The sequence below is a fragment of the Podarcis vaucheri genome (genome assembly GCF_965113315.1).
Source record: "Podarcis vaucheri genome assembly, chromosome: 17".
Taxonomy (NCBI): domain Eukaryota; kingdom Metazoa; phylum Chordata; class Lepidosauria; order Squamata; family Lacertidae; genus Podarcis; species Podarcis vaucheri.
The window spans coordinates 6,612,024-6,638,586 of record NC_138755.1 but is presented as its reverse complement, the minus strand read 5'-3'; the positions used below and the strand labels follow the sequence as shown (position 1 = coordinate 6,638,586).

At 44.2% G+C, this 26,563-nt stretch overlaps 2 protein-coding genes and 1 long non-coding RNA gene across 6 annotated transcripts in view; all 3 read left to right on the top strand.

The window, feature by feature from the left end:
• Positions 1-13,489, top strand: part of LOC309522363 — a 232,603-nt gene extending 219,114 nt beyond the window's left edge. Inside the window, exon 2 of the long non-coding RNA XR_014215073.1 lies at positions 12,975-13,489. This is a non-coding gene — a long non-coding RNA (uncharacterized lncRNA). The remainder of the gene's footprint in view (positions 1-12,974) is intronic.
• Positions 233-11,237, top strand: PROP1 (PROP paired-like homeobox 1). The gene is made up of 4 exons (XM_082205597.1): positions 233-323; positions 1,962-5,552; positions 8,548-8,786; positions 10,348-11,237. Exons 2-4 carry the CDS (start codon positions 5,426-5,428, stop codon positions 10,687-10,689), a joined length of 708 nt encoding a protein of 235 aa, XP_082061723.1. The 5' UTR covers positions 233-323; positions 1,962-5,425; the 3' UTR covers positions 10,690-11,237.
• A 5,120-nt stretch (positions 13,490-18,609) lies between the features above and the next one.
• LOC309522313 (RNA-binding protein 3-like) lies at positions 18,610-26,025 on the top strand. Of its 4 annotated transcripts, none has more exons than XR_014215009.1 (9): positions 18,610-18,767; positions 19,965-20,086; positions 20,176-20,282; positions 21,373-21,478; positions 21,591-21,666; positions 21,751-21,815; positions 24,513-24,652; positions 25,322-25,398; positions 25,595-26,025. XR_014215009.1 is itself a non-coding variant. In XM_082205573.1 (7 exons), exons 2-6 carry the CDS (start codon positions 19,984-19,986, stop codon positions 21,812-21,814), a joined length of 456 nt encoding a protein of 151 aa, XP_082061699.1. In that variant the 5' UTR covers positions 18,611-18,767; positions 19,965-19,983; the 3' UTR covers position 21,815; positions 22,208-22,847. The 4 variants fall into 4 exon arrangements, 2 of the variants coding, with proteins under 2 accessions (XP_082061699.1, XP_082061698.1); XR_014215010.1 differs by having other exon boundaries at positions 21,748-21,815; XM_082205573.1 differs by lacking the exons at positions 24,513-24,652; positions 25,322-25,398; positions 25,595-26,025 and adding an exon at positions 22,208-22,847 and having other exon boundaries at positions 18,611-18,767.
• Positions 26,026-26,563: the final 538 nt, after the last annotated feature.

Sequence of the window (26,563 nt, the reverse complement as noted above, 5' to 3'; positions counted from 1 at the left end):
GTGATGTCACAGCCTGTTACCACTCCCCTTGAAGAGTCAGGCCCAGTCTCTCAATTCTGGCCTAAGATGGTTTTTGCTGCCTAAAGCAGAGCACCAAATGAGGCCTCCACCCCACCCTGGGATCTTGCTGCATCATTCAGAGACTATTTTCTGCTTTCATCTGCATTCTTCTAAATGCCACCGCCTGCTTCACCTTGTTGCATGATAGGACTGGGGCTGCAGGCTATAGGTCCTGAAGTACAATAACCTACCAGTACCAGAAAACATGGCCAATGGCCAGTGATGGTGGGAGTTATAGTTCAGCAATTTCTGGAAGGCTAAAGGTGGAAGCAGAAGACATCAAGAAGAGGTGGCAAGAATACACAGAGGAATTATACCAGAAAGATATGGAGGTCTCATACACCCCAGGTAGTGTGGTTGCTGACCTTGAGCCAGACATCCTGGAGAGTGAAGTCAAATGGGCCTTAGAAAGCACTGCAAATAACAAGGCCAGTGGAAGTGATGGTATTCCAGCTGAACTGTTTAAAATTTTAAAAGATGATGCTGTTAAGGTGCTACACTCAATATGCCAGCAAGTTTGGAAATCTCAGCAGTGGCCAGAGGATTGGAGAAGATCAGTCTACATCCCAATCCCAAAGAAAGGCAGTGCCAAAGAATGCTCCAACTACCGCACAATTGCACTCATTTCACACGCTAGCAAGGTTATGCTTAAAATTCTACAAGGAAGGCTCAAGCAGTATGTGGACCGAGAACTCCCAGAAGTGCAAGCTGGATTTAGAAGAGGCAGAGGAACCAGAGACCAAATTGCAAACATGCGCTGGATAATGGAGAAAGCTAGAGAGTTCCAGAAAGACATCTACTTCTGCTTCATTGACTATGCAAAAGCCTTTGACTGTGTTGACCACAGCAAACTATGGCAAGTTCTTAAAGAAATGGGAGTGCCTGATCACCTCATCTGTCTCCTGAGAAATCTCTATGTGGGACAAGAAGCTACACTTAGAACTGGATATGGAACAACTGATTGGTTCCAAATTGGGAAAGGAGTACGGCAAGGCTGTATATTGTCTCCCTGTTTATTTAACTTATATGCAGAATTCATCATGCGAAAGGCTGGGCTGGATGAATCCCAAGCCGGAATTAAGATTGCCGGAAGAAATATCAACAACCTCAGATATGCAGATGACACAACCTTGATGGCAGAAAGTGAAGAGGAATTAAAGAACCTTTTAATGAGGGTGAAAGAGGAGAGCGCAAAATATGGTCTGAAGCTCAACATCAAAAAAACGAAGATCATGGCCACTGGGCCCATCACCTCCTGGCAAATAGAAGGGGAAGAAATGGAGGCAGTGAGAGATTTTACCTTCTTGGGCTCCATGATCAGTGCAGATGGTGACAGCAGTCACGAAATTAAAAGACGCCTGCTCCTTGGGAGAAAGGCGATGGCAAACCTAGACAACATCTTAAAAAGCAGAGACATCACCTTGCCAACAAAGGTCCGTATAGTAAAAGCCATGGTTTTCCCAGTAGTGATGTATGGAAGTGAGAGCTGGACCATAAAGAAGGCTGATCGCCGAAGAATTGATGCTTTTGAATTATGGTGCTGGAGGAGACTCTTGAGAGTCCCATGGACTGCAAGAAGATCAAACCTCTCCATTCTGAAGGAAATCAGCCTTGAGCGCTCACTGGAAGGACAGATCGTGAAGCTGAGGCTGCAATACTTTGGCCACCTCATGAGAAGAGAAGACTCCCTGGAAAAGACCCTGATGTTGGGAAAGATGGAGGGCACAAGGAGAAGGGGACGACAGAGAATGAGATGGTTGGATGGTGTTCTTGAAGCTACCAGCATGAGTCTGATCGAACTGCGGGAGGCAGTGGAGGACAGAAGTTCCTGGCGTGCTCTGGTCCATGGGGTCACGAAGAGTCGGACATGACTAAACGACTAAACAACAACAACAACAAAGGTGGAAACCTGATTTAGAGCAAAAGCATGGAGGGGAATTGTGACCCACTTGTTCTTTCCCTAACCTCTGTGCATCTGCTGGCCTCACTCCCAACCTCCAATAGAAGTGAGGAATGGGCTGTATGCATGGGCACATGTACACATGTAGAGCTTGTTCTCATCTTCTGGTGAATGTACTAAGTCAGGCCAGTGGAAGTGCAGAGGTCAAGAACGCAGCCACGAGGCACAATCCTATTCACCCTTCATGTTTTCAGTCTGCATGTAAATCTAAGGAGGAAAATACACACTTTCTGCACTCCCAACCACACAATTCAAAAGTCACTTTGAAGTAGCAGGGGCTGTTGGCTTGCTAAGTCCTTTCTGGAACATCAAACACTTAAAGGCACACACAGCATGAATGGACTCCCATCCCTGTGGCAGAACTATAAATGAGATAAAATTCCTAAGGAGATAATAGCAACAATAAAAAGTTTGGTTAGGAAAAGGCATCAAACTGGGTCAAGAATGCAGAGTTCTGCATTCTTGACCCATTTTTTGCATGCTCAAGGGAAACACGTGGAGAAAATAGCAATCTGATGCTTTCCTACCTTACAGAGGCAGCAAACATGGACATTTTAGGGAGCTACAAGGAAGACCTCTGTGTGAGTGTTCCTTAGGAACACCTACATTTCTAGCCAACTCACTGGTTCTTCATGCTGAGTTCATGATAGCTAGGTTCTGTCTTTGCTGTTGAAGGCGGAACCACTGGTGGAGACATTACCGTTGCGTTCAGTTCCTGCTTGCAGGCTTCCCAGATGCATCTGGTTGGCTACTGCTGAGAAGAGAATGCTGGACTACATGGTCGCTTGGTCTGATCTAGCAGGGTTCTTCTTATGTGCAAGGCCAGCCTACCACTAGGCAGCAAGGCGGAGTGGTGGAGAGCTGCTGCAGCCCTTGTGCTGGTTTGCAGCCGTCTGATGTGGTGGAGGGTGTTGTTACATCACTGATGTTGGCTTGAAGTCAGATTCACACACCAGAGATAACAATCTTCTCCTTTGCCTCACCTTGTGTGTGAATATATCCCAGAGTGGGAGTTTAGGGTTTCCATTTTGGGAATCCTCCCACCACAATGTAGCCATATTTAGGGAACAGTGAACACACTTGAGGATGGGGCAAAATTGTCTTCATCCCTGTGCAGGTTCCTTGCAGGCATTCCCTTGGACATGCACCCTTCTGGGGCAGAAACTGCCACCACAATGCTACTGCAGCTTCTGCCATACCTCTAGTTCATTGTACCTCTAATGAATGCCTCTGTAGGACTACCCAGACTAAAATCTCCCCCTACTGAAAACTGAAATGTCACCCCAGCTGCACCCTTCCTAGTTTGACTAGTGAAGGAGAAGGAAATGTGCAATCAGTACTCCTCCTAGCTGCAAAAGTGGGCTGGAGCCCATCAATTAGACTCATTCATTGGATTCAAAGAATCAACACTGTGGTCAAGACTTAACTATGATTTGTAAAAGCTTATTGACATATAGCGCTATGGGAGGGCTAGAGATTATTATTTCCTGCCATCTGCCACCCCCCACACCTTGTGCCATGTCCTGAGGGCACAGCCTCTCCTCTCCACATACGATTGCCAATTAGTAATAATGAGGAAGGGTGCCCACTGGGACCCAGAGGAAGGCTTAGCAATCACAAGGGCCTAATCACATTAAACCACAATCGAAGGGCAATCAGCACAACAGCAGCAGTCGATGCACAATTTCAGGGCTCATCCTTCTACTAACTTCCCAGCAGCTTTGGGGGGTTGTGGGGAAGCCACACAGGTGGTATAAAGAAACAATACACAAGAGCACAACGCATTGTATTGCTGGATGAGACCATCTTCTAGCCCACCGTCACATTTCCAAAAAGGCCACCCAGATGTTTCTGGGGTTGGACTAGATGACCCTCAGGGTCCCTTCCAGCTCTAATTCTATTTTTCCAAGGCACATGTGCAATGGCCACACCCTGCTGTTACTCCCCTGTTCTCAGCGGTAGGGCTTCCGAACGTGGAAAGATTCTGTGCTATCATATCTAATGATCAGTCTATCCTCTGTACATGTTATCTATTCTAGCCCTTAAGTGAACTGCACATTGTGTGGAGGTTTATTTCATTATTCTCAGTCTTGGAGAACCTCTCAGCCATCAGTTTCATTGGGCGATTCCCAGAGAAAAGCAGCAAAATGTCCCTCTCTTCCTTTGCAATAGCAACCAAGCAGGTGCAGGATTCTTGGATCACTGCAGGATTCCTAGGTTAGAGACGGTGAAGGTTAGAACTCTTTGATGACCTGCTGGACTTCCTGTCCAGCCACCACCCACACTTAATGGCAGGCATGGCACTTGCGTGGCACAAAGTGGCCACCGGTGCCATTGCTGTTATCTTTCATTACACCGTGTCTGGTTTTAAAAGGGAGAGATTGGCTCCTCGGTGTTGGGGTGCGACATGGCCTCAAGCAGTGCCCAGCCACACTATTCACACCTTTACCACTACCCTGCAAGCAAGGGTGAACTGGAATGCTGGACTAGCTGAAGGTTCCCCTTAGCTGCCAGACCAGTTGGTACCTTTGTCCCTCTGGAATTGCTTTTAAGCTCCACAATTGTGTCACAAAGACAAAAGCTTCAGCAAGGAAAACCCAAAATGATAAGCAGTGGCCTGATATGACCCCCACCTCACCCCTGTTAGGACAGCAAGGAGGACGGCGGTGGATCTGAGTGTGGAGATGCTTTTGCAGTGGCTGGAAGGGCTGCAGACGCTGCAAGTCAATTCCAAGGGGGATGTGGCAAGCAGAGAGCTTTTCAAGGGCCTCTCTGTGGACCGGCTGGCTCCTGCTGTTCCAAGGGATTTGCCTTGACAATAGAAAGTCATGATTGCTGGAACCTTATCCCAGGAGATGGGTTCAGGGTGGGCTGCCACCCACAGAGGGCCTCCGGAGTGCTGTCAAGGAAGGCATCAATTCAACACACTCACAGAGCAATTGGCATACCTCGGGAAGTCAAGGTGTGCACGCCACTCCAAGAGAGCTACAAAACTCTCATAAACAAAATGCACACATACTTACAAGTGCATCACAGGGAACTGTAACAAAGCAATGAAACAACTCTCCACATGCAGACATATGCATGCATTCAGCAGCATTTTCACAGAGAATCTAGGCACATCTATAACCTGCATAAATAACTTTTAAAGTAACTCCGCTGCACAAATTCACATTCCGGACTGCACATATACCCAGAGTTCCAGTATCCTTCCACTCCACATGCCTTGCCTTGCCCTGTTCTCTTGATGTGAACATCCCTTCCCTACCCCACCCCCCACTCCCTCCTGCTCCTGGCCATCTCCATCCTGAGAGGGGGTGCTCCAGGCCAAGGGGTGGGAGGCGACATGGCAAAGCCGCACCCTCCACACGTAAAACAGACAACCAGGGAGGGGGTGACGTCAGAATGGGCTTAAAAGTTTGGTTGGGGGGGACACAGCAAGGATCAAAGGAGATGGAGGGTGGACGAACAGGGAAAAGGAAGAGCGAAGGGTTCACTGACATATACCCTGAGACTGTCAGCTCCACAGCTGGTGAGTTTGGGGAAGCTTTGGTCTACAGACATGAGGAGGGGCACAGGGAGGCCATCTAGACCAAAGAGGGTCCAGATGCTACTGAACATTTGGGCGGAGGAAAAGCTGCATGTGAGGGGTTGTGCAGAGGGGGACTTGGGAGCCAGTACATCAGTGATGTGCTTCCAGCTCTGAGCAGGACTTGAAAACTGTGTGGGAAGAAGTCTACAAAAGCCTTCAGGAAACATTTGCAAGGCTTCCTTTTTAGAGCTTTTTATTAGAACCAAAAACCAGGGTCAAGCAGGTCTGGGGTGATCTTTGTTTCTGTACGTTGTTTCTGTATTAAATGGGAAATGATATTTTTGTGGTATTTCTTCTTCTTACACCATTGTTGAGCTTTGGAGGAGAGACGAACAATGAGATGGGAATATTCCAGGGCGGTGTGTCTCTAGCTCTTCTCCTAATGACCTATTTATTGAGCATCTATCCTTATTTGCTAGCACAAAGCTTATGTGTTAGATTATATCCAGTCTCTATTGAGAATTCATTATTTGTAAGCAGGTTACACAGCAATGAGCATTCATCCTGATTTGCTTGCAAAGTTTTTATATATCTTCCCATTCATCATTTGTACATTCCACACTTATCAGTGCATCTCCCTGTCTCTTTCCTAATCACAGAAAGTCCATCTCTTTCTTTATTATATTTATATGCCCCCTATTCCTCCAAGGAGCTCAATGTGGTTTTCAGAGTTCTCCTACTCCCAGTTTTCTCCTCACGACAGCCCTGCAAACTAGGTTAGGCTGAGGGACAGTGACTGGCCTAAGATCAGCCAGTGAGCTTGTGACTGAGTAGAGATGTGAACCCTGGTATTCTGGGTCCTAGTCCAACAGGTACACTACACTGGCTTTATTAAAGTGGTTGTTGTGCTAGAATGGAGCACTTTAATAACTTTTAATTGTAAACCTAAATTTCCCAGTATACGCTTGAACCCCTTCCACAGAATACTGACAGCCTGGAGACACTTTGAGGTTGGGGTTTGGTAGGACAGAATATCAGGAGAGCATATTTGAATACTGTCTGTGGCTTTCAGAACCATCTTCTGTGCTCATCACAACACTAATCACAAACTTAATTCTGACCCGAGACCAAATTCCATGAAACCACCAGCAGATGGTGCCTCCTGGCCTTTTTGCAACCCAAAATTTGTGATGGAAGCGGAAAGCAATGTAACTGTGGTTGCATGCACACTATACATTTCAAAGCACATGACTCCTTTAAAAGGAATCCTGGGAACTGTAGTTTGTTAAGGGTGCTGGGAATCATAGTTCGGTGAGAGGTAAGCTACAGTTCTCAAGATGTTTTGAGGAAAGTCATGTGCTTTAGATGTATGGTGCATGTGCAGTTTCCTGGAAGGGGCAACCCTTCCATGCATAGTCAAGGAACCATCTGTCCTAGTTCCAGATCTTGTTCAGTGTGATTTTAGCCAGGAGGTCTTTTAGGAGAGGAAAAGTTGCCATAGTCTCCACAAAAGCAGGAAACTTGTCCCAAGGAAAGAGCAAACTCATTTTCCACATGACAGCCTCTAAGGAGCTGGAGGAGATTGCTGAGTAGCAGGAGACTGAAATAGGCTGGAGGGGGGCTTGTAATCCCTTGGGGGCAGCCGCTCCCGAAACACTCGGATGCAAAGACATTAATGAGAAAGCTGTTTGGGCTCAGATCCCTGGGGGCTCAAGTTCCTCTATGCTGGGGTCCCAAATTAATTAGCTTTTCAGGTGAGCCTATTGTGCTCCCCTCACTCTCACGATCTCAGGTTCTCCCAGGGAGTGGGGGCTGGAGAATCATGTTCCCCCCAGTTAATCCTAGGGATTGCAGGAAGGAATTGGGGAAAGGGTGCGGGGAAATATTGTTACCGTTCCGGCACTTCATTATCAGTATAAGAGGTAAAGGTTCACAACACCTGATGCTGCCAGGTGCGGCTTCTGAAAAATTATTTGAAATGCTCACAGAACTTACAAAGCAGGAGACCCTTTATGAAGAAGAGACAGTTGCGACACAGCTTTTTGCAGCTAGCTGAAGCAATATCCAAGTGGTTCTAAGAAATATAAGGTCTGCTTGCTGGCACCCACCAGGATCACATACCAGGGTTGGCTCAAGCTACAGTATTCTGCTGTCCTGAGCCAAAAATAACAATTTTTAAAAATCATTCTTACAAGGTGGGTAGTGTGGGGAGCCCACACAATATGCAGGAGGAAGAGGGATCTCTTTCAAGGGTCGTTCCATTTCTAGCTCCTTTCATAGAATCATAGAATTGTAGAGTTGGAAGGGATCCTGAGGGTAATCTAGTCCAACGCCCTGCAATACAGGAATATGCAGGTGGCCCGTATGAGGATTAAACCCGTCACCTTGATGTTATCAGCACCACACGCTAACCAGCTGGGCATGAGTATGTAAGGTCCAAAATACACGGGGCTGGCAAACATGCATAAATGGAACTCCCAAGAGCCTTCCAAAAAAGAAAAGCAGCTTTGGGAGGGAATGATCTAGAGCAAAGAAGCAAGACCAAACAGACCCCACAGCTGCAGAGTTCTTGTTGTAGCGATGTCACATTAAGAGGATGTAGAATCATAGAATCATAGAGTTGGAAGAGACCACAAGGGCCATCGAGTCCAACCCCCTGCCAAGCAGGAAACACCATCAGAGCACTCCTGGCATATGGTTGTCAAGCCTCTGCTTAAAGACCTCCAAAGTAGGAGACTCCACCACACTCCTTGGCAGCAAATTCCACTGTCAAACAGCTCTTACTGTCAGGAAGTTCTTCCTAATGTTTAGGTGGAATCTTCTTTCTTGTAGTTTGGATCCATTGTAGGCAGAGGGGAAGGTGGGCGTGAGGGTGGGTTAAAGGAGTAGGGGTTGGAAAGTGCTCAGTCCTGAGGGGCACTGGCAAAGTTTTGGATAAAGGTGACTTGTAGGTCAAGACAGAGAAATGCCAGTGGATCCTCTTCTTGCCTTCCAGATGTGGAAGTTCCCCTCTGTAAGAAGTTCCCCAATGTACCAGAACTGGCTGGGGTCTCTCCGGCTGCACCTTCCTCCCTCCACACAGCTGCCGCCCCTACCAGGAGACGTCACCGGACTACCTTCAGCCAGGACCAGCTAGATCACCTGGAGGCAACATTTGCAAAAAACCATTACCCTGATATTTACTGCCGAGAGGAGCTGGCCAGGGCTATCAAACTCAATGAGGCTCGCATCCAGGTACCTGCTCAGTACTTAATGGCCCCAAGAACATATGGACACTGCCATATTGGACGTGTTAAAAGCAGCCTGCAAGGGGCCTTTTGGAAACTGGGTCTCCAAGGCACTTACGTGCTGGGCCTTTCTACAACCATGGGACAAAGAAAGTGTGCTTTTTAAAGTCACATTTAGAACTATTTTTCCCCTTTGGTGCTTTTCATTCTATGTTTTCCTAATAGTGAGGCAGTATTTTACTAACTGCATTAATGGATGTATGGACTTGAAGCTCTCCGTTTATGTAAACTTAAACAGTTGTGTTACATGTATTTCTTTATAAAAATATTTATAGACCACTAATTCATATAAAAACATCAGAGTGCTTCACGACAATTGTACATAAAAATACAAACAACAAAACCCATAGAAAATAGTTAAAATCAGAAACCAAGTAACAATTGTGGAAAGGTGCATTCTTAAATGCCTGAAGGAATGGAAAAGTTTTCAGCAGGCGTTTAAAAGTTGAAACAGAAGGCGCAGGGCTAGACCAATGTTACTGGTTACATGTTGTTTCTATATGATTCTATATGAGAAACTGAGGCATCCCCCTCCCTATACCTACTACAGTGGTAAGGTAAAGGGACCCCTGACCATTAGGTCCAGTTGTGACCGACTCTGGGGTTGCAGCGCTCATCTCGCTTTATTGGCCAAGGGAGCCGGCGTACAGCTTCCAAGTCATGTGGCCAGCATGACTAAGCGAACCAGAGCAGCGCACGGAAACGCTGTTTACCTTCCCGCCGGAGCGGTACCTATTTATCTACTTGCACTTTGACGTGCTTTTGAACTGCTAGGTTGGCAGGAGCAGGGACTGAGCAACGGGAGCTCACCCCATCGCGGGGATTTGAACTGCCGACCTTCTGATTGGCAAGTCCTAGGCTCAGTGGTTTAACCCACGGATTAAGTACTTAATTTGTTCCGGAGGTCCGTTCTTAACCTGAAACTGTTCTTAACCTGAAGCACCACTTTAGCTAATGGGGCCTCCTGCTGCTGCCGCGCTGCCGGAGCACAATTTCTGTTCTCATCCTGAAGCAAAGTTCTTAACCAGAGGTACTATTTCTGGGTTAGCAGAGTCTGTAACCTGAAGCATATGTAACCTGAAACGTATGTAACCCGAGGCACCACTGTCCTTTTTTATTTTAACAACAACAAAAAATATTAACCAGAGAACCAGCTGAGTGTGCAAAGTCCAGAAAGCTGCTAAGAATCTCTGCTTGGGCCCACAATTCCAATCTGTCTACCTACACATACCTATGAATAAATGTGCATCATTCCCCTTTTGCCTATTGTTTTGTAAGTATAATTAGTCCATCCCAAACACACTGCACAAGCTTATCTCATAATTTCCTGCTTCTGGTAGATGTTTACCTTCTGCCGATGTCCCAGAACATTCTTGGTTTTCTTAAAAGGCTGGCACTGACAAGTTATGGATTTTCAGAAATAATTCTATTCTAAACATCATTGCCAAGATGCCTTGCCCAGGGAATTCAATTCATAATATGCATTTTCTCTCTCCTTGTGCTGACAGGTTTGGTTCCAGAACCGGCGAGCCAAGCAGCGAAAGCAGGAACGAGCGCTGCCCAAACCAGGCACCCCTGGTATCCTCTGTCCCCTGCCTACACCCCTACCTCGACAGTACCAATATCCCCCCACTCTTGGGTCACATCCTCACCTGCCTCGTTTTCCCTCCACTTACACTCTGCCACCCCCAACTCCCCCTGCTACTTCTGCCCAGTTTTCCTGTCCTGCCCCCCACCACCCTCAACCCTCCCATGCTCACGAAGACTGGTACAGCCCTCTGCGTTCCACAGCTGCTCCGCCACCTCCTGTGCTCTCTCTGAGTCTCGACCCCAGCACCCACTGGAACTAAGAGCTCTTTCTCTGCAGCAGATTGACAAGGTGCAAGAACACAGGGCAGGGGAAATTATCATAAAGATACCCAAACATGTGCATCGTTGTCTTGTTTATTCTGCTGGTAGTGGCTTCCATTAAGCAATTTTGCTGCATGAGCTTGACTGTTCCAGTGATAAACAACAACACACACACACCACTGCCAAACAGTGATATGCATGGTATCTGAAGAACAAGCTCAGAGTAACACCCTGTTTAAGCCACGTCAACGTATCTGCTGAAGAACCCCTGCCCCTTTGCTACAAAACCCCTGTGCTTCTCAAAGTCTTCTCGAATGGAGAGAGAGGACTTGGTCCATGTAAGGTGCTGCCCAGGCCAGTTGGGCCAAACCTTCACATGAACAACTTAGAGAGCAACCTAGAACCCCAAACTTCTCAGTATCTGCAATTTGAAAGTAGAGTGACCCGATACACATTGCCAAAAAAGAGCATTTGCAGCACCAAAAAAAGAGGGCACCAGTTTGCATAAAATTTGCATATGGTAATTTATATGTATAGACACAAATCTAGAAATAATTGCTATAATTTAAATGAAATTATAAAACAACTCACCATAGTGGAGAAGACGCCACACAGCAGGTGATACTAAATGTTGATGGGCAGCTTCAAGGCCCTTCCAGCTCTCCTTGTGGCTCCTTATTTTTAAACTGGATTTGAATTGGACAACCCTCAAACAGCTTCAATTAAAGGACTGTCCTTTTCAAAGGACCTGTGGCTACCCTAACTACAGGGGAAGATCAGTAATGGTGAGCAAACTACCTTTGAGAAAGCCCTGATAAACTGCTGAAGAACACTGGAGGTTTCCATTAGAAAGAGACATGCATATTTGAGCAGAAAGAAAAATTGAACTGTTCTATTTTAATTTGTTCTGAAATAAATGGATAGATATGAACTTGTATTGATATAGCACAAACAAACAGCAGAACTATGAAGACAAATGTGAATACCTAAACAAATGTAACTGCAACAGATGAAGAGACAAACAAAAATTATTTGTACAAATCAATAATGAATGAGATCTTAAATAACAAAATGAATGACAATAGGAAATTGATGAGTGTTGGAGATTTTGCAAATCCCTGTTCCCAAAAATGCAGTCTGAAAACCATGGCTTTATGCTCTTGGAGGACAGATATGGTCCACTATATTCCTCACAAGTTCATCAAATATTTGCACCATTGTTTTTGTGTAATTTCAGGGATGCCATTCAAACCAGAAAAAAACACATTTTTAAAAGATACATGAAATTTTAACACACCACTGCCACAATTAATCCCATCTGAAAATTTCAGCTTACACATCAGAAGATATTACACAGCAGCTACTGAATGAAGCTTGGATAGTCCACCTCGGCTCTCACACAAAATGCCTATATATTTTCATATACTTGTTATGCCTTTTAAAACTGTTTAAGTTAATAGGCCTGCTATTTTTCCGCTTCAGCCTCTCTTTCATTACACACAGGGTGAATAAAAAGCAATTACTGTATTATTTTTCAAAAAAAAATATCAGGTTTTTTTATTTAAATCAGATTTTTTAAATTTAAATCAGATTTTTAAAATAAAATGCTTTTGGAGGGAAAATCTTTCTAAAGATAGTTTTCTATTTAAGTTACATTATAGTCCAAAGACTTATTTCCATCAGGAAATAAGGATTTGTTTTCAGTTTTTCATGTGTGCTAAAACTCAGTCTAAGGTGTTTTTTTAAAAAAATCATTTAACCACATCAGCTAACAAACATGGATACATATGCTATACTGTAATATTGTTTTAGTTAAATAAATTGTTTAAATTGTTAAGGAAATGATCATTTTTCTCCATCCAATAAAGTACAGCAGAAAAGTTGTCCAAATATGAACAGTTAACTTATTAAGCCTCACAATAATTTCATAATTATCTGTCAATGTATTTCTAACAGTATAACCAAATCAGTAATTTTTGATATAACTGTAAAAACTACTCTGAAAATTTATTATTCCAAAAATGGAACCAGTTCATCTGGTTGTAAATATTAAGATTATACCAACAAGAATGAGTCTTTCTGTAAAAAAATGATTTAAATCAAGTCTTACTGACTCGTGATTTAAATCAAATCCACCCAGATTACACCCTTGCAAAGTGTTTATGTACAGTGGTACATACGCTTCCGGTTACAGACTCCACTAACCCAGAAATAATACCTCAGGGTAAGAACTTTGCTTTAGGATGAAAACAGAAATTGTGCTCTGGCGGCACAGCGGCAGTAGGAGGCCCCATTAGCTAAAGTGGTGCTTCAGGTTAAGAACAGTTTCAGGTTAAGAACAGACCTCCGGAACGAATTAAGTACTTAACCCGAGGTACCACTGTATTTACATTTTAGACCTTGAGGAATCTGAGATGGATGGTGGTGGATGTATTTTAAGGTACCTTCACAACCTCCCACATTTCAGAGATGAAAATTGGGGTGCTCTTGTGTATGTGTGACGTGCCTCGAGTGGCACACCACAAATAATTGCCTCAGAATGATTTTGTCCCTCCTCCGCCACCACACATTATGCAATGCTGAAAGCTCTTTTTGGCCTACTACTCCAGATTTCATTCATTTGCTCTGAAATAGCCTGTCTAGTCTAGCACTGGTTTCTAAAAGAGTGAAGCAGGATATATTAGTAAACTTAAGAGTGTTCAGTTTTTTTTTTTACAAAAGACTTTAATGTTTAATAAAATGCTAAATGCTAAAATGGATCTGCTGGTTTTTGTTGCAGAACAGTTGCAACTCAAACAGGGGGAAAATTCACAGTGACATCTATATTAACAGCATTGTTTGGGGAGGGAAAAGATGGGAGGAAAGTGGCACCAAGGGATTTTATGTCTGTATAATTTGCATGCTTGTGGCTTAAATAGATGCATGTCCAGATGCATCTACCCACCTATTGGGAGCTTTAATTAATCTAGAGGAGCTGAACCGTGAAGAATTCTAGTCCATGTGTGTGCAAATTAATACAATCTTGCAAAGGTGTTCCCCAAAGACATAACAAGGATGGTACCTTTCAAGAGAATGATACAAGAACAATAAGTGAAGGAATGGGTTTCCCAAACCCAAAACTGACTGTACAGGCATTTTTAAACTGCACCAAAATCCCCATTTCTCCTTAGCTAAAATGCATAAACTTTAGCCGTTGAGCAAATGCAAAACAAGAACACAGCTCTCTCCCTTATCAGTTTGACAGCAAGACTGGCCTTGACTTTACCAGTAGAACAGACACAGACATATCTTATGTTCTGACCACAAATGACGGGGAGACCCAAGTCTGGGATTAACGCCAGAGCATGTTCTCGGAAGTAGTGACCTTTTGCTCCAAGATAGGAGTAGGAACAGGAATATCCTTTTATGGTCAGGAGTGCAGGAAGGAAATCCCTTTTATGGTTGAGAGTACCAGAGCAGGAACATATATGATGTCAACCTGCATACATAGGCTGACGTGGTTGGAAGGAGGGAGAGGGTGCCTGGAGGATATAAATACTGCATGAAACTTGTCATTTCTTTGGACTTACTGTGGACTAATCACGCAAATGCCTTCTGCTATCCGGAGAGCAGAATAAACTCTTTCTTTGAACCAACTCGGTGTCATTTTGACTTCCTTCCTCCTGTCCCGGAGCAACGCAGACCCAATCAGTGAACTCCAATAAGGCTACATAAGGACTACCAGTAACTTTTACAAAGTGACTGCTGGAATGTGCTCACCTGGTCTCAAATGCATATGCATGTAAACAACTGCACATGGAACACATGAAGAAATTATTATTATTACTATTATTATTATTTTGACTTATTAGACACTTGTTACCTAAGAAGGCCTCCAAGAGACATATTTAAAAGCATAAACAAGAGCACATTATTCCATAAAAGATAGTCATTTTATTTTTATTATTATAAAACTTTTGTTTTTTACAGTAATTCAAAACAATCCTTCCCAGCTGCAATAAAAAACTTTTGCATCACAATAATAAAACATAACACAGACCATCAAATGTCGGGGGGGGGGGCGAGGTACATTTTTACCTGGTACTGAAAATATGTCAGTGAATGTGTTATGTACTGAGTTGAATAGGATCCAAACTGCAGCAGTCTGATTGGTCCTAGAACAATAGGATCCAAAAGGCAGCAGTCTGATTGGTCCTAGAACAATAGGATCCAAAAGGCAGCAGTCTGATTGGTCCTAGAACAGTGCAGCAGTATGAGTGGTTGGCAGGAACCACCCAATCATGCTCCAGATAAAAGTGAATCCACAACCTGATTGGCTTACAGTAGAATTCCAGAATTAGCCAATCATGTGCCGCCCATTGTGTAAATAATGTATATAAAGCAGATACTTTGAGGGGACTTTCATTCATTCCTCCTCACCACTATGAGCTGAATAAAGTGCATGAAATCACTTTGCGACTCTGAGTATATTTCAGAGTGCCAGGCAGACCTCTGGAGAAAGCATTCCACTGTTGGGAAGCCAAAGCTGAAAAGGTCCTCTCCTTTGTCATCACCCTTCAAGTTTCCCTCAGAGGAGACCAGAAGATGGGCCTCAAGTGAAGATATAACAGTCTAGGTTTATACTGTGAGAGGCATAAAAAGCCGTAAAGAGATTTAAAAGTAAAAAACAGCACTTTGCATTTGGCTTGCAAGCAAATATATATGCAGCCAGTGTAATAGGAACAGTACTGGTATGCTTGCTTCAAACCCATGAGAAGTTAGGCTGCACTAATTGAAGCTTCTGCACTATATTCAAAGGCATCCTCACATAAAGCTCATTACAATAATCCAATCTTAAGGTTACCATGTTGTTGGTATTTGTCTGTCTCAAGAGACAATGGAGTGTGCCTGTGGGGGTGAAGTCAAGCTGCTGCATTTACAGCACCAAAGTGACCTCCCCAGGGCACAAGCCTGGGCAGTGTTCATGGAGGTCCTGGGCTGCCCAGACGACAGGACCCCTCCCTCAGCCTCGCTGATGTGGTCCAGAAGAAAGCAGAGCAATATGTCTTTTTTCCCCCAAAAGATATTTATTAAAGTTTTTTATTAAATATAACAATGAAAAAATAAAAAGAAACAAAATACAAAATACAACATAAAAACAGTTAAAAAACAAATAATTTTCCATACCATATCTTCCTTAGGCTTATTTCCCCAGACCTCCTCCTACCTCCCTTCTTTGTATTCCACTTCAATTCGTTTGTTCAGCAAATCCTTACCATTAAGCTTTTACCCATTTATAAACCTTTTTTTTTCGTATCTCCTAAAGCATTACAGCTAGAAACCCCTTAGTTTCTATCCAACATCCTTCTAACATTCATTAATTTTACAATATTTCTGCAAATAGTCTTTAAATTTCTTCCAGTCTTCTTTCACCAACTCTTCTCCCTGGTCTCGGATTCTGCCAGTCATTTCTGCCAAGACAGCAGAGCAATATGTTTGGCACCAGCTTGGCTGCAGGAGTTGCAGGAAAGAGGCATACAAGACGCCATCCAACCACCTTAGGGACTCCACTCTGGATTTGTGTAGGGTTTACTCTTTAGCCTTCTTTTCCTGAAGATAGCCTGCAAGGCAGTGGAGGGTTAGAATCAGTGTTTTCTCCCCCCCCCCCCGATGAACTACCTTCCCAAGTTGATGAACCCCATCTGCCCCTCACTTCTCTCTACAGCATGTGCAGAAACTGCCTTCTTCACCATCGGATTCACTACTGGTCTCGTTCGCAGTGTTGTAAAAATCCTGCCAATTGCCCAGACCTTCTCTGTATTCCACAGCTTTACTAGGACTTCAAAATATGAGCCAGCCACACCAACTAGAAAACTACCCAGAGCTCTCTGGAAACCAAGTGGATCCATGAGTGTACAAACTGCCACTTCATATACATTAGTTGATTTATTTTCCACTGTTGATAATCAGATGCTATAATAAGGCAACTGTGTTTTTTTCTAAATGGGAAACATTTTCCAAATTGATGCAAGAAAGGCTAGGTAAAGGGACCCCTGACCATTAGGTCCAGTCGTGACTGACTCGGGGTTGTGACGCTCATCTCGCTTTATTGGCCGAGGGAGCTGGCGTAAGGCTTCCGGGTCATGTGGCCAGCATGACTAAGCCGCTTCTGGCGAACCAGAGCAGTGCACGGAAACACCGTTTACCTTCCCGCCGGAGCGGTACCTATTTATCTACTTGCACTTTGACGTGCTTTCGAACTGCTAGGTTGGCAAGAAAGGCTACTGCCACATAAATACAACATGCTACAGCTTGAGAAGACCCTCTAGTAATGTGTAACAATGTGGGCCAAGATGCTCAAGCAGAATACATTTACAGCACACAACAGCATCCTTATTGACATTTTGTGACATGTTGCAGGGCAGTTATTTTATTACAAATTCCAGAAAGCTAGCCGTGCCTGTTGCAACAGTCTTCTCATGCAAATTTACTCAGGGGCAAGTCCTATGTTCAGTGGTATTTCTTCCTTGTGCAAGTTTTTAAAGGAACAGCAACATTGAATGCAGTGGAACTTGTTTCGGGGTAAACATACATAGTTTGGACTGAAGTCTGAGCACAAGGGAGCAAACTGCAGTCTAATGCAAAGTCCTCCAAGCAAACTGACAGAAAATGGAGCATTGGCGGGAACCCTGCAAGACTACCATGGCAACTGCCTCTTTTAAAAGGCAATGTCATAAATCTCATAGTATCAGGTTTCCTGCGTTAGTAATGAAAAGGTTGGTAATGCTTTTGTGAGGTTACGATGCACGAGGTGATGAATTTCAGTAGTTATGAGCTATCTGGGTCCCATTTGTAAGTGGTCCATTCAATTTAATGTCGTGGGGAAAAGCTAGAAATATGTAGGAATTTGCTCCCGAAAGCAATAGTTAAGAAATTATCAGGAACAGCTAACATGTCCACGGAATAGAGAGCAAGCTGTTGACGGTGGCTGCTTCGGTGCTACCGAGTATTGCAATTTATGGAATCGCGTTCTTTATATCCATGGCTTTTTCATTTTGAGTACAGACGGTATCGTCTGGCCTACGTCCACATATGCAGAAGGGCGCTGCTGGCCTCGGGAACGGAGGTATCCAGAAGCCCGCGGGGGGAGAGCCTCCTCGGAGCGAGAGCAAAGGGGTTGAAAAGGAGAGCAAAGGGGTTGCCTGCGCGCACCGAGGCCCGAACCAGGGCCAGGCGGGCTACCAGCGCGTGACGCGCGTCCATCGGCTTCACCAACGTCGGAACGTGCGCCTCGCCCTTCGCTTCCCCTCAGCCCTGCGAGGCAGCCCCCGCAAACTTGGGAATTATTATTATTAATTTATTATTATTATTATTTTATTAATGATTTATTCCCCGTTCATCTTGACTGGGTTTCCCCAGCCACTCTGGAGGCTTCCAGGACGCAAAAACATCGTAAAACGTCAAACATTACATTTCCCGATAATAATAATAATATTGTCCACGGAGGCCTCGGCCGCAAGAAACCTGTTTAGGGTCCCACATTATTTCCTCAGTTTGCCTTTCAAGGCACCACAAAACCCGCCTTGCTTCAAACAAAACGCGCGAGTCAAACGTCCCGCCCTTAACGGTCGGCGCTCTTCGTCTTCCTTCGGGCCCTTCTCCTTCCCTGCCCGTAAAAAAGCCTTCCTTCAGAAATGGAGGGAACAAGAATGACCATTTCGCAAAGCACGGCCTCAATTAAGCAGTCGCTCCCCCGCCCTGCAATCCAGTCAGAACCGGAAGTGCAGGTCTCTATTATGTGAAATGGAGGGGGGAGGCGGAAGCCTCGCGCGAGCGAACAAAGGCCCCGGATGCTGTAGCACATCTCTTTTTGGAGGGAAAAAGTTGAACGGATCCCCGGATGTCGGAGCGACCTCTCTCGTACCACACGCGTAACGGTCGTGCGTAGTAAGCGCATGCGTAGTTTGCGCACTTAACCCTAGGAAGGCGCGGCGTCCATCACGTGATTGGTCGCGGTGGGCGGGACGCTATATAAGCGAAGCGCGGGCGGTGCCTCGGCCGCATTTTCAGCTGCTTGAGCCCAGGAAGCTTCTCTTCGGTAAGGCGGGGGGGGCGGTCTTGCGGGCTTCCTTTGTTGTCGGTGAAATGCACGGTGCGGGGGTGGGTTGTTTCCGACGCTTCCGTTCAAACAAGTACGTCAGTAGCGAGGTAACGGTGGCCGTTCCTGGGTAGCGACGACGTGAGGGGGTGGCAGTGGGGGCCGCGGCACCAAAGCGCACGCGCGTTCGGAGCGGCGTTCCGAATGCTGATGATGTGCGCACGCGGCGGAGGAGCCCGGTTCCCCTCGCGCCGCGATAGACAGAGAAAACAGCGGTCTGGGGTGGCGCGCGTGCGCGCTTTGGTGTTGGAACCGGGGGGGCGGGGCGGGCATGAGAAGAAGCGGAGCAAGGAAATGGCGGGGGGGGGTCCCGGCGGGCGCGCGGGGCGCACTGGCGAGGCCATGCAGCGGCCTTAGTCGCCTGCCGCCATCTTTGGTCGTCCGGATTGCCCCTCTTTAAGCTGGGGGTGAACAAGATGGCGCTCGAGGCGGGGAAATGGAGGGCGGCCTCGAGGCGGGGAGGGGGAAGCGCCGTTTCCTTCGCCCTCGCGCCACCCCCACCTCTCGCCTTCCGCTGAGGAGTTTCCCTTCGGGAACATGCAGTTGAAATAGAAACTGAGGCGGGGGTGGGGCTTAAGGCTTGCTCCTATTTATTTATTTATTTATTTATTTAAAAAAGCCCAGCAGCAGCCCTGAACTCGAAGCTTGTAGGCGCTTGAAGTGGGTCAGATTTAGCAACTGCTGCTGTGACGCTTAGGGCGGGGACGTATTAGCACGGCCCTGAGAAGCTTTCCTTTTCTGATTGGAAGTAATGCGCAACCACATGGAGCTTGGCTAGACGAGGGTGGGTGGAAGAGATGGGGACAGCATGCGTTATAAAACCCGCAACAGGTTTTCTTAGTGTTGTGGCACCACATGCAGGGTGACTTTTTTGGGGGGGGGGATTAAGCCACACTTGATGAATCGAGTGGACAGAGCAAGAGTACTGAAAATATTGTGACTGATAATTAACGGTGTCTGGTGTTTCTGGAGGGTTCGGTGTTTTAAATTCTCCCTCACGGACTACGACAGGTTGTTTGCAGCTGGATTTTGCTAACTTGCTCTGCAATAAGCATTGGTGGTTCTTCAAATTCTCGTAATGGAATTATTCCAGTATTAGACCTCTGATCCACAGTTGTGCGTGTTTCTCTTCTTCAGACTCCTCCCTACCACCATTATGTCTTCTGAAGAAGGAAAGCTGTTTGTTGGGGGTCTGAATTTTGACACAGATGAGCAAGGCCTGGAGCAGCATTTCAGCTCTTTTGGACCCATTTCTGAAGGTAAGCAACTGTGGTGTTGGGGATGGAGTTTTCCCCTGGGATCAACATAAAATTGGATAATTTTAGCTACTTTTGTTTTCTGTTCTTAGTTGTTGTGATCAAGGATAAGGAGACCCAGAGATCAAGAGGCTTTGGCTTTATCACATTTGCCAATCCTGAACATGCATCAGATGCCATGAGAGCCATGAATGGAGAGGTGAGTACTTTGTTGTGGTGTGATCTGTTGTCCCACTGTGTCCTGGCTGCTTTAATTAAATAATAAATTTTTATTCCCCAACCAGAGCCAGGCTCAGGGCAACTAACACCAGTAAAATTACAATAAAAATGTAATGGGGAAACCAATTTAGAATACAGGTTAAAATACAAAGAGACAGTTTCCCAGGAACCATACTGCTTTGATTTTAGTTTTTGTGAAATGCCCTTAATTAAACTATATTAGAAAAAGGCCTTTTCTTGCTTGCAAGTGTCAACCCAATAGTAGGGAGCTGTTGCAGTGTATGCACGTTACCTAAAGGCACATGCAGTGATGATGCTTCTGATTTAGTGTCAAAGTGAGCAGTTTTTATGTCATAAACTGGTGAGAGACAGCTACATTGGTAACAGGCACAGGCGAGGAACCTGTGGCCCTCCAGATGCTGCTGGACTTTTGCTTCTATCAACATTTGACTATTGGCCATGCTGCCTGGGATCTGGCTCTTCTTGGGAAGCTGGATCCTGCATTCTTCCAGATGTATTGAAAGCTCATTGAGTGGCATTGCTAGTTCACCTTTCCACTACTCTTCTTACTTTCAAAAAATAATAATACTAATGTTTATTATTTATACCCAGGCCATCTGGCTGAGATTGCTACTCTCAGATTATTTACCACCCACCTTTACAGGGTTTGCACCCAACAGGAATCTCAGCCTCAGGACTGCTGTCTATGATTCCATTTCTTAAGGCTACCAGAGGTTTTTCAGAATATTGACTTGACTTTGGGAAATTATTTTTTAAGTGGTTCAATTTGCCGTGAGGAGTGCAAGTTCCAGAATAGCTGCTTTTGCTTGTAGATCTTTTGTGATGCAAGTGGCAGATACCCAAACCTACACAGGTGGAGAACTTCAGAATTCAATTTAGAAATAAATCCACTGAGCTCTACAGTATCTTAATAAGAGCAATAGTAATTAGTGAAAAGTCATGTTTTATTAACAATTGGTTATGTGCATATGAAAATTCATGTAAATAGTTGCTTCGTTTGATCAGCTAGTTAAGCAATGGTTGTAATTAAAGTACTTGTTCATTATCAGTCTGTAGATGGGCGCCAGATAAGAGTTGATCACGCAGGGAAGTCTTCCCGTGGATCTAGAGGTGGCTACTTTGGAGGCAGGGGGCGAGGCCGTGGTTATTCCAGAGGTGAGTATAAGGAGATTGAAACAAACATTTGCATGCATTGGGGTAATGAAGTGGGTGGGGTTGCTGGTGGCTTAGCTGTCACTGAAATTGTTGGTTTTTTTCCTCCTTGGAGGTGGTGGAGACAGAAGCTATGGTGGGCGATACGACAACCGAAGTGGAGGCTACAGCGGTTCTCGGGATTACGGCAGGTAATTGTGCTGATGTGCGAGAGCATCATTAATGTTCAGTTTTAGGTGAGCAGATATATAACACAAATGCTTTGTTTTCAGAAGTCAGGGAGGTTATAACGATCGCTACTCTTCAGGAGGCTCTTACAGAGACAACTATGACAACTGAGGTAAGTGGATTTTGGGAAGGGAGTGAAAATGCTGTCTTGCCAAAACGCTTGTGAACTATCAGTGTTCCGACTTCACACTGAGTAACAACAGTAACTACAGCTCCCTACTGAGTTGTCAGTATCAAAGATGTTTCTTTTCTTTTTTGTTTATCTGCCATTTGCTCAGATCTAAAACATTGCAGCCCTCAGTTCACATTACTGGTAAATAACTTTTAAGTGCATGTTGGACCTTAAAGAACTCTTAAATTCAAATTGCAAAGTTGTCAAGAGTGCTAACTGGGGGAGGGCCTGAGATTCCTAGCATCACTAATCTAAAAAAGTAGGAGTGGTGAATTGCTGCAACATGTCCATATGCTTGTGCCTTTATGATTGTACCTGCTTCTTGTCCTCAGCTCACACCGAGTAAAAATCCTTCCTGAATCAAGATCGTCCTTCCAATGGCCGTATTTATAAAGATTTTTGGAGCTTCGCTGAATCTTGTTTAGTTACCTACTTGTATCTTCCCCCATATAGCTTTTGTCACATGCAGCCCGAAAGCTTCCTCTACAAGATGGCCTGTTTAGACTTTGCTCAAGAGTTGGTTTTTTCAAGAGTGGTTTTTAAGCAATTTTGAAATCGGTTTTATTTGTCTTGCTTTCTCAATCCAAGGTTTCTTTTAACGTGACACATGGGGCCCTACAACTTTAAACAGCTGGAAACTGAGCAAACCTTTTTTTTTTGAAATAGTGCAATGCACTTGAGTTCAACTCTTAGCATAGTAAGGGAGGGCAACAAATGCAAACCACCTTGGTATTAGTAAAAGAATTAAATGATTCACGCTGGTTTAGTAAAAAGCTATTTTACTGTAAAAAGTAAATCCAGAAATCAAAACTGAACGCTTTGAGAGGTTCTTGAAAATGTTTGTTTATATTGTCCTTTTTTTACTGGAAGAAACGTGCATAATTCAATTGACATTGTATTTGAAGTGGATAAGGAAGTTCCTGTACTGAGTTTTTGGCTTTACGAAGCCCATTAAAATCCCATCTGAAACAATTCTCTGCTCTTGACGTTTGACATCACATTGCACCGCACAACTTTGATAGCTTAGTGACAAGGAAGCAAAAGCATGTTGGGCCTCACCTAGGTAAATCCCGGGGTTGGTACCCAAGTAATAAATTTGATATACACTAATACTTAAGCGGTTGGTGTGAAATGGTGGAAACAGGAAATCTTCAACATGGGGAAGTGGAAACATCTGTCTGCTCCTTAAACTGGCTATAGGATATTTTAGCATGACTTTAAGCTATAATTGTAGCATCTTGTTAGTCATGTTGTATCTGAATAACTTTGTATCTAAATGATATATATTACCCTAATTGCATAAACCAACACATGATTCCCTAGAATGTTTATAGCTGTGCCAGTGCTATCCTGGGGAAATGAATCTGGGTAGTGGCTGGTGGTGGTGAAATACCTGTGGAGTCTTGTGTTTCAAACAAGGCTCCCAGTGGAGTTCAATACAGTGTTACCTGCAAATCTTGGGCTTTCTTTCTTAGTCTTCAAACAGTGAATTATTTAGCTGAGCCTTTAGTGAAGACAAATAATTATTTTTGGTTTGGGAGTCACTACTACAGAGGGACCAAAATACAGGGTACCAAGCCAAAACACGTGTGATGAAACATGTGACCTATGTTTAAACATTTAAGTTCAGTGTTATAACCTAGAATGGGTTGGTTCTCCTTGCTACAATAGTAGTACACAGTATTGCTGTTGCTAGAGAGGAAGACTTGGGAAGGACCTGCCTCCTTACACAAATGCAAAAGTAGGATAATGTGTCCTACTACAACTGGAAAATTTCAGCTGTCAGATGAGCTGGTGGAGAAGGAAGTTTTTGAAACTGGGGGGCCTTGAGGCTTTGTTCAGGGTTAAGGCTGAACTGATATTGGGCCTAGATGGGCCTACCTGTAGTTAGCTCTGTCCTGTTCTTACACTGTGAGAATTCTCTGCTAGCGTGTGGAAGCCAGTGTCCTTGGAGACCCCGAAGTGTGTTGTGCCTCCTTCAGTGCGATCCATGTGAGACGAAAGCTGCTCTTGGCTAGTTCATTTGTGGAAATAGTCCTGTATTTCGAGGTAACTTTTTTGCTCATGTCTGCATCTTCCCTCCCACAGAGCTCCATTCTTGTGGCTACAGCAAACCACTGATTCTTATTTCTTTGACAAACATACTGGGCAAGTTGGGGGTCTCCTCAGACCCCACAAGAACTTGGACTGAATCTGCTCCATTTTTTAGCTGGGGTGGGAGGGCCTATCTGGCTGTTGCGACTTGAGATTTGCTTTCAAAAACTTAGAGGGAAGGTAGTTGGCCAAACAGTACTTGGATTCATCCAGCTGCATTTGCTGTTTTGTCCAATATCTTGTAATTGTGCCTTGTGCTGACCTTGGACTTGTTAATTGGGAAGACTTCCGATTGCAACATTGTTTGGGTGTGGGAGGCTTCTATTTCCACGTAAAACTTTCCAATTCTTAGTGCATATGGTGGCTTTTGGACAAGAATCTAAAAGTGGGAGAAAAATCTGAACTTAATAACTTGGGGAATCTCCCAAGGGCTAGGTGAACAGCATCACCTAGGCTTGGAATATCCTGTTAGACATGTATAATCTGAATACAATGAGAATTTGAATGTACTTGTGTTAAGTGACACTGCCTTGTTTTTGACAGGTTAGAAGAGATGATGGTGGCTATTCTAGCCTGAAAAAGTGTTGGCCACACTATCTTGAAAGAAGTGATGGAATGGAACGGGGACTACTCTTTGGATCCTGAACTTGAGCTACGAAGTAAACAGTTTCTCCCACTTCGAAGTAAATACACATTTTTCTTAGAGAAAAACCTTTGCTTTCATATTCAGTAGTTTAAGCATGGCTATGTGTTGCTGTGCCATTAAACTGTGGCTATGGTACAAATTGGTTTTGGCTATGCAAAAGTACCGTATTTTTCGCTCTATAACACGCACCCGACCATAACACGCATGTAGTTTTTAGAGGAGGACAATCCGTAGGCATGCCACCCATTGGCATTTCCTCCATAACACGCACAGACATTTCCCCTTACTTTTTAGGAGGAAAAAAGTGAGTGTTATGGTGCAAAAAATACGGTAAATAGGAGGTCAAACTTCCATTGGAGAGGGTCAGAAGCGTGTTACTAGTGAATTGGTACTTCATTAGTCACACACAGTACAACTATATTGCTTAGTGTTCCGCTTGTGCAAGAAGTGACGGCAGCGAATAGCTATGGTCACTTGTTTCTTGCAGCCCTTGATGAAAGTAGCGTGCCCCATACCTTGTGCATGATAAACTTGTGACAAACTTACTGATTTGGATGCCACAGAAGTAACCATTTAAATTTTCTAATTTTAATAAGCAGTTAGTTTATTTCTTCAAAACCAGGAACTTCATGCCTCAATGCTCATATATGACTGTTTCATATCTAGGGTGCCCGTCTATAATGACTGACCAATTCTTTTCTTGCAGGGTCCCTATAGCTACTGGGTATTAAGTGGACAAGAGGAAGATGCCTCTTGCAGAGACTTGTTCAGCTATTCAGACAGGTTTGTTTATTTTTAAAAAACCCATTAAATTAGATGTATCTGAAGGGAGCAGGAGCAGTAAGCTCAATTGGTTTGAGTTTAGGTTGGATTTATGTTAAAAGGCCTTGGCACAAACTCCTGTAAGAGTATTAACTGACTTAGCACATTAAATTGGTGAATTCTGTGTGCTAATTTGTCTTCTTGCATTCCGTATTAGGTTAAGTGTCATTACTGGAATGAACCTATCAGCTGGCAGCAGTGGAGCAAGTAGATTACTACAGGCTGTGCATTCAATACTGTTGGAATATAGGTGCTTAGGAGGAGGCTGGCTGGCTAAGAAGTGGAAAGTGCTCAAAAGTGAACTGAATTTAAAGAATTGTGGGTGCTCAATCCTGTGATACAGCACTTTCTGAAATGTTTAATTTGATTTGTAAAATGTGAATGCTATATATAGTGTGTGTTTTGGGGTGGGCTTGTGCAGCGCTTGAGCTAAAATCTTTTAATGAGACCTATAACTGGAAGAATGTCTGAAACCTTAACACCAAGTGATGTAAAATTTAAATACTACTTAAAACAACTATTCATCATGTGCTTTGAATTCCAAATATGTTAAACCATGGCTTCTAATAAAAATGAAACAGTAACTGACTTAGTGTTCAGCTTGTATTCTTCAGCACGTCACCATCTTAACACATATACAACCTTCTAGGGTAAGCAGCTGGTTAACATTAAAGAAGGGTGCATTGACTTCCAACTCCTTGCACGTCAGACAAGAGTAGGCAAAGGATTACGAGTGTGAACTTAATGAGTATATTTGATAGATATTTTACCATACCTTAAAAATGTTTTATAAGAAATGCAGAACATGCCTCAGTGGAAAAGACAGGAACCTTCATATGACTTGGATTAACTAGCTATGTGCATGATTTTCTATTTCTGAATTTATTTAGTGATCAGAATACATAACATCAGTCACTCCTAATTTAAGATCCACAGGTAAATGGACTGTTGAGGGAATGGTCAACCAAAGTACACTTGGGCAAATAAGCACCTCCCCTCATAAAACTACATATAGCTACTAAGGCTAGAACTCAAACCCCCTGAACTATTTACATCCTATTCCCAGACTTTCTTGTCCACTAGAAATTCAAATCAAAATGGATACAAGAAAGGGATAGCTGTTCCC